Source organism: Ursus arctos, unplaced genomic scaffold (genome assembly GCF_023065955.2).
Source record: "Ursus arctos isolate Adak ecotype North America unplaced genomic scaffold, UrsArc2.0 scaffold_20, whole genome shotgun sequence".
NCBI classification, from domain to species: domain Eukaryota; kingdom Metazoa; phylum Chordata; class Mammalia; order Carnivora; family Ursidae; genus Ursus; species Ursus arctos.
The window spans coordinates 48,701,788-48,709,885 of NW_026622875.1; the positions used below are offsets into that span (position 1 = coordinate 48,701,788).

The 8,098-nt window shown below is 47.4% G+C and overlaps 1 protein-coding gene across 1 annotated transcript in view; it reads right to left on the reverse strand.

Moving 5' to 3' along the window:
- The window catches only part of ENTPD3 (ectonucleoside triphosphate diphosphohydrolase 3), a 33,322-nt gene extending 25,468 nt beyond the window's left edge, over positions 1-7,854 (reverse strand). The window contains exons 1-3 of the mRNA XM_026496779.4: positions 7,780-7,854; positions 6,769-6,820; positions 4,050-4,177 (exon numbers count right to left, since the gene is read on the reverse strand). Of these exons, the coding sequence (XP_026352564.2) occupies positions 4,050-4,177; positions 6,769-6,808 (168 nt within the window). The 5' untranslated portion in view covers positions 6,809-6,820; positions 7,780-7,854. The remainder of the gene's footprint in view (positions 1-4,049; positions 4,178-6,768; positions 6,821-7,779) is intronic.
- Positions 7,855-8,098: the final 244 nt, after the last annotated feature.

Consider the following 8,098-nt stretch of genomic DNA (forward strand, 5'->3'; position numbering starts at 1 on the left):
GGCTGGAGAGGAGGTGGACCAAAATGATGAAGGAGTTGAGTCTTTCTGGAAAGGAGGAAACCAGTTATCTAACTCTCACTCTCTGAGGGGTAAACCAGGGAGGGCCACAAGGCACCAGAGCTCCAGGCCGATGACTGACAACCAGTAAGGATTAGAAAAGAATGGTTTTAGCACAGCCTGGTCCCATGGTTGTGCTTTGGAGAGTAAGGGCCAAGCATGGGAGTGTGACCCAACATGGGGATCTAATGTGACCTGAGAGGGATTATGTAGGCCCCTGTTCAACAGTGATGTCATATGGCTGTAAGGCGCAAAGGCAACAGGATACTGATCATACTGCACTGAGAAGCCACAGGACTTCAAGACAGTTGTGATTGGGGGTGGGGAGGGCAAAGTCTCAAAAGGAAGATATTAGACTTAATGATAATAAAGCAAGTGGGGGCCTGAGTGAAAAAGAAAAGTGATGCCATCATGTTTATTCTTTAAGCTGGTAGAGCAGGTCAGACCAGTAACAATGAAAATGGGACTGGGGACACTATGACCCTTGACTAAGTTTTAATAGTTCTGCTGTTCAACCTAAATAAACCAAGGTTAGGTAAGCCAAGGCTGGATTTAAGAGCCAGCTCTCATGATTAGGGTCTTAAGGAACATTCCAGGGCCCCCCAGACAGGCCACTGTGGAGCTGGCCCCTCAAAACCGTCAGGTGCACACAAAGGCAAAATGAACGTCAAGATATTAAAACATAAACAGAACAATTTAAAAGCCCTTGTATTCATTCAGCTTCACTTCCACAACTGCCCTTCCCACCCTTAGCACACACTGCAAAACAAAACAAAACAAAAAAAGAGGCTTGTCCTCACTCTGAAAAGAGCTGCATGTGGAATGTTCTTTCAAGTGGCCATTCTGCTCTTGGCTCCCCTGGTTCAGAACATGTCTTTTCTCACATTTAATCTACCCAATGAAGCAGAATGGGTCTTCTGAGCCAGTATTCCAACGTTCTACAACTTCCTGTCCCCTACAGCTGTGACCAGGGCCTGAAAGCAAGATTTGAGGAGATTAAAAATCCCCTCTTTGAACTGTGTGCTAATGGGGGAGGGTGTGTCTTCTGGTCCTTCTAAACCCTTGTTTGAGGCCAATATTCTCTGCTCTCTTTTGTTTCTTCTGCACCATGTCTGCTATTTCCAGTCCGTGTAACTGTGCAAAGCTATCTGCCCTTTCTGTTCCTCTACTTTCTCATCTGCAGAATGAGGATAACAATATCATATCTATGTGGAATAGTCGCTGCGGGTTCCCTGCCCACGTCCCTCAGGCCTTACCATGGTGATACCCAGCCATGCACGTTCCACCTGCCTAAAGGTCTTCTCCAGTGGCCTGAGCCCACCTGAGCATACAATGTGCCAGAAATGCTAGGGAGTGAATGTCTCCCAGGGAGCAGCCACTCAACCAATGACTGGTGGAAGTTGGTGCGTAAGTATGTCCTTGAGTGGGATACTTGTGAGACAGGTGTTCTAGATGCCCTTTGGTAGAGGAAAACCCTGGGATGGGTTCTCTATACTGGCTCCCAGAGATGCTCTGCAGGACTGAGCCCCTGCTGCCCACAGTGATAACTTGCTGGGTGGCAGGCCCTCCATTGGCTGCCTTCCCTCCTGTCTCACTTCTCCACCCCCACCTGTGCTTCCTGGGGTCATTCCCAGATGGCCTACTTTTACTCACATCTTTGACCAGGGGAACTTATCTGACCCAGGAGTATGAAACATATGTGTTCCCCTCCTTCAGAAGTAGCCTCCATACTGCCCTGGGGTCTACTTTTCTCTACTCAGTTTACTCTTTTGGTCTTCTGTCAATTCTTCCATGTCCCTTCAGTATGAACAGAAGACTTACCTCTTACCTCCCAGAACAAGTGGAAGCCAGCAGCTGGCAACTGCCTTAACCAGCCATAAATTTGTAGGGCCTGAGGAGAATTTTACTCTCTCTCCCAACTTCCATCTGTCCTCATCCCACCTTTGGCAAATCTTTGGTAAAGAGCCTCATGCACCTGTATGTTGACTCTAGAAGGTGTGATGGCTCAGACTCCACATCTGTGCTCTGTCTATACTCCCTGCGAAGAGCTCCCCCTTTGTCACTCCTCAGACCAGTGGTGAGGTCTGTACTAAGGAGGAGGCCCACACAGACCCTGGTTTCTAGAGTCCCAGGCACCACAGCTTGTTCTAGAAGGGGAAACATGGCTCTGGGTAGGCACATTCCATTGTGCCGTGAAGAGCGATAACCCCAGAATACAACTGGAGCTGGTTCCTCTGAAATATGGGTGTAAGAGTGGTTCCTGGGATCTAAGAGGGCTATTAACTTCCCCCCCATTTGGGGGATATTTCCATCCCCCAGTTCAGCAAACTCTCCTGCATCTGCATCCATTCTCCCCATCTTCTCTCCTGTGCAAAGGAGGACAAGTTCTCCTATCAGAGGCCAGTACCTTCTCCTGAGTCCCCCATTCTGAACTTAGGATCGGAGAGAGGAGGGAGGTGAGTGAAGAAAACCCTGGCCTTGGGAACAGGAGGGACAAGGTTTCAGTTCTGGTATGCCATTCACTGGCCAAACCTATGATTTTTCACTTGCAAGATGGTGGTGACAATGCTTGCTTTGTCCCCCTGCTATAGCAGCCACAAGGGTTACATGAGATAATTCAGGGAAAAGTGTTCATTAAACTGAGCAGCAGTTTACAAAGTATAAGGAGATGGTATTACTCCCAGTTGCAATCCTAATTTTCTATAGTTAATAGAAGAAGGCAGTGCCTGGAGCTTGGGAAAATGGCTTCTCTAGGCCTTGGCTAATGTCTTTGGACAACCAGATAATTTGTTTTCCCTCATCACTGGACAATTGTATAAGGTTTCTTTTTCTTTTTTCTTTTTTCTTCATGTTATTCATGAAGGGATGTTGAGATTCTTAAATAAAATGTCCTATAAAAGAGCCAAATGCCATTATCTAAAGGAGATTTTACTTTAATCTTTCAGAAGAGCAGCCTCAGAATGGTAGGTCAAACTCACCCACAAAGCTGGGGCAATATTAGTTTCTTTTTTATCTTTTAAAAACTTTAAAAACTTCTATTTCAAATATAGCTTTTGAACAGTCACTAAGAGCAGGAAGATGTAGAAAGGACTCATGAGGTCAAGGGTAAAGGCTAAATGAGATTCAAATAACAGTTGAATTTCTTGGCTCCTTCAGCCCTCTAGCTAAGAAGGGTTTTTACACTTCTAAAGAATCATAAGAAGACAAAAAAAAAAAGATATGTGACTGAGACTATAAATGACCTTCAAAGCCTAAAGTATGTACTATTTAGCTCTTTACAGAAAAAGTTTGCCAAACTCTATCCAAATGACTGAAGGATTCTTTTCCTTTTCATTTGACAAGTCCCTCATGGGATCACTTCCCCTCACCCTTACAGCCAAGGCTGGGGTGATACATATGGTTCTCAGACTGTCAGACACCATCTGAGAGACCATGTGGGGACAGACTTATCAAGGGCTAAGAGTAGCCTATGAAACTGAGCATAAGATCCTGAGTAATTTTTCAAGCGGAAGAGTTAGAGGGATCATGGCACACTTCTAGACTCAGGAGAGGTAGCAGAAATACAGCTCAGGGAGACCTTTCAAGTCCTTGATGTTTTGTTTACCAGGTTGGGCCAGAAGAGGAGGCTGGGTCTCCTGGTCTCCTCTCATGATCAGCGTTGTGTGGTCTTGGGGGAATGCACAGGCTGGTAGATCTTTGGTAGCCATCTGCAATTCTTGGCGACAAAGTCTAGCTTTGATTCCAACAGTCAGGAGTCAAAGCAGAGCCACACAGTCCTTAGAGAAGGTGTCACCATTAACATTCTCTAGTGTCAAACACCACAAAACCAGTATGTCCAGAGCTCCTCCCTTGGGTCTTAAATCAAAGACCCTTGGGTTCTCCCTTGGGTCTTCCCCCACTGTAGGTGGGGAAAAGGGTTTTCTTCTAACTCATGGTTTTAGAATAACTTATGTCATAGACCATCCCTTCAGTGCCAATCCCCTCACACTTACCTTCAGTCCTGGAAGGAGGACCTCCTTGTGGTGAAACTGGATGAGTGTGATGGCCACAAGTACCACAACACTCAAAAGCAAGACCACCAAGGCGATGATGGCTGGGGTTCGGGAGAGGGCCTTGAGGCCTAAAATGGGAAGACCCATAAGACACATGAGGGGAAAGTAGGAACAAGGCACTGGCTTTCTTTGTAGAATCCATAGACTGGGTACATAACTGTGTGCATACATCGCTTCCTCTGGCTTTAGTGAGACCCACACTTTTAAGGTGGAGCAGTGATTGGGCTCCAATAACCATTTATCTTTCCTCCAAACGAGTGGACTAACATCATTTGCAGAGAGGGTGTGCATAGTTTAGTTTCCTTGTATCTTCCCAAATGTGTTATGCATTTTACTGGTTGTCCCCGAGATGATTTACAGTAACATTTATTTCTATGTAGATTTAAAATATATGGTTTTCTATTAAAGCAGGTGATACAATATTTCATTTAAAAATAATATCAGATAAACCAAAGAAATTAATACTATACTTCAGATATAATCAATGATTATAAAGTTCAGTACACAGTGGCGTACTGTCATGCAAATAGTAACATGTACAAATTTCTTTTTTTTTTTAAGATTTTATTTATTTATTTATTTATTTATTTAACAGAGAGACAGCCAGCGAGAGAGGGAGCACAAGCAGGGGGAGTGGGAGAGGAAGAAGCAGGCTCCCAGCAGAGCAGGGAGCCCAGTGCGGGGCTTGATCCCAGAACCCTGGGATCACCCCCTGGGCCGAAGGCGGATGCTTAACGACTGAGCCACCCAGGTGCCCCACATGTACGAATTTCTAAAATATTTGGTTTCCCAGTAAGAAGTCAATCTCAGTCATTTTTCCTGTGCCTACACTAAGGGCACAGGGTCTCACTTACGTCTTCACAAAGAATAGCCAGAGCCCAAGCCATGTGTTCCCTCCCAAAGGGGTCATATCATCTCTGGCCTTTGTATTTTAATCACAACATGAAAACTATACCCATTTAAAAGCAAAACAATAATAATAATGAAGCCTATGAATAATCTTCAACTAAATACACAGCCTCAGAAAAAAGATAATTATACCTGTATTGTATAAAACTATATAATTACTATAATGGACTATGTCTATATATTAAAGTTCAACTAATATTGCTTAACTAGATGATTTTGAACTTGGGTCTTAATAAACCAGTGTGGGTTAATGGAAATTTTATAAATAGAGTAGCAAATACATTTTTAAAACAGAAACAAACAGGGGCGCCTGGGTAGCGCAGTCGTTAAAGCGTCTGCCTTCGGCTCAGGGCGTGATCCTGGCGATCCGGGATCGAGTCCCACATCAGGCTCTTCCGCTATGAGTCTGCTTCTTCCTCTCCCACTCCCCCTGCTGTGTTCCCTCTCTCGCTGGCTGTCTCTCTGTCACATAAATAAATAAAATCTTAAAAAAAAAATAAAACAGAAACAAACAAATACCGTTCTATCCTGAAATGATTTCATTCATGTGAAGTTCTAAAACAGGCAGGTGACAGAAAACAGAACAGTGACTGCCCGGGGGCTTGGGGGCAGGAACTCACTGGGAAGGAACACAGCAGCACTTTCTGGGGTCACAGAAATGTTCTATATTTCCCTAGGATTATGGGGTATATGGGTGTGTGCATTTGTCAAAATTCATCAAACCTTTCAAAGCCCTTTGAGGAAAACCTGAAAATCCAAGTAAACTAGCTCCTTAGGTACAGTTCCCTTTGACAAAAAAAGATTTGTAGAAATTGCCCCTACCAATCCTAAAATTATATCCTTTTAGAAGACAAGAATGCCCAGTTTTGGGGCATGACTAAAGACCATCTGTCCAGGGACGGAAGGGGGGTGAGATGTAAGCAGTCTCCTGACCACAGCTGTGTGGCTGGCCTCCCTGGTCCTCTGCTCTTTAGCACTTTTCAGGTAAATAGCTATGATTACCTTCTGCAAACCCTGGCCCCAGCAGAAAAGCCTATCGCAAAGCAAAATGGACTAGACCAGGTCTCATTCATTTAGGGAATGCAGCCCAGAGCTGTGCTGTCATTAGGAGTGAACAAACACTGTAATTACAAGGTGTCTACCTGGGAGTGGAGAGGCTAGACCCTTCTGGGCTTCCACATGAGCAACTGCAAAACGTGCGCCAGAGGCAGGCAGGGCAAGCTTGGCAGTGTGTGTGTGTGTGTGTGTGTGTGTGTGTGAGAGAGAGAGAGAGAGAGAGAGAGAGAGAGAGAATTCTGCACATGTGCCTCCACTAGCAAGGGTAACGTTGCTGACCTAGGGTGGGGGTGGGGAGTGGGGGTAGCTGCAGGCGCCGTGCCAGCAACAACCCTGGGATGGAAGTAGAGGACAGATATAAATACTTTACAATTCATTACAAAATCAACAATATTCTCGAGCAAACCTCACACGCAGCTTGGTAAGGGAAACCACAAACAGCCAAATTAATGGATTATGCAAACCGGAAAAACCATTTAAGCGAAACATGCATGTTAGTCCTTGTTTTGTGTAGCTTTGATCAAAAGCATTACTTCTACCTGAGGAATGCTGGTGGAGAAAGCCTGGTAAGCAATTGAGTCTCAAACCAAAGACGTTAAAATCATTCGCAGGGGCCACGCATGAAGAACTGTGGGCTGAAGCCGAGACTGTGACGTGAGAATACCACACTTGGGGCTGCCTGAGAGATACTAACCTGCTTGCTCACAAGGTTGGCGGGTCAGCACGGTGAACATCTTTCCTCCCAACTGTAGGCAAGAGAACACAGGATGACAGTGTGTCGTTGGCCCCTGACTTCAGTTCCAGAAACTTGCAGTGGTAAGCCTAATTTGGGGGCACGACTAAAGAACATCTGTCCGGGGTGGGAGGGGTGATACGTAAGCAGTCTCCTGACCCAGCCACGCGGCTGCATCCTGGTCCTCAGTTTTCAGGTAAAAAGCTAATGACTACCTTAAGCAAACCCTTGTCCCAGCAGAAAAGCCTATCAGAAGTGAAACCCGCTTTCAAACCCACTTCGCTTCTTCCAAATCCAAACCTCTTGCGGGACGGATAAACCGAGCCCTTTGGATATAAATCCAAAGCTGGGCTTAAATTGTGGCCTCACCTCCCCAGATGCCAGGAAAAGAACGGGTTTGCTGAAATTTTAAACTGAAAATTTTCAAAAAAATAAGTCAATCATTTCTTGCAGGTTTTTTTCACCTGTACACAGCAACCAGGGCATTAGAAATCTTCCACCTATTAGTAACATTCACAGGGCTGAGGCAGGGCTCTTCTTCAAATCCCAGCACCAAGGGAGGTTTCCGTGGGTGTTGGCCACCCGCGAGCCCGGAGTCGCCCCCGAAAGACCTAGGAGGGGTATTTTTAGCTGCTGGCTGGAAACAATTGCAAGGGGATGTCGGGCCCCCGGGAGCCAGCGCCCCAGGATCTGGGAGGCCCCGCTCTGGAACTGTGTCTCCACACAGCCAGGGATATCCAAGCTCCAGCGCATCTATCCGGAGCCGCAGATGCGCTCGGTGAGGACGCGTCCACCTCTCCGGGCTTGGCAGGGACCACCTCCCCGCCGCCCAGGATTGGGGCGCGCGCCTTTCGGTCCCTCCCTCCGGTCCTCTCCGGAACCCGATTTCGTTTTCTTCCCTCCCAGCTCCCAGCCCCAGGAAGCTTCCTGCTCCTTCCTCAGCGGCTCGGGCGCTGGGTCCCCGATCCTCACCTGCGCGCGGACGGTGGAAGGAGGGTGAGCGGCGCTGCCGCAGTGGCAGCCGGCGGCCAGCTAGCAGGAGGCTCTGCGGAGGCAGGGGAGGCGGGGAGGCGGGGCGGCCCCGGGGCGGGGGCGGGGCGGGGGCGGGGCAGCCGTGGCCGGGGACCGCCCCCTCGGCCGGGTCAAGTCCAGCACCTTTGCTTCACCTTCCCTCTTCCAGCCCACTCCACCCCCATCCCGCCCGGGGTTCCTGGGGGCAGGCCAGGAGGGTGTCCACTGCCTGACCGTCACCCTTCTTCCATCGATGTCAAGGCCAAGGATCCTTTGATCT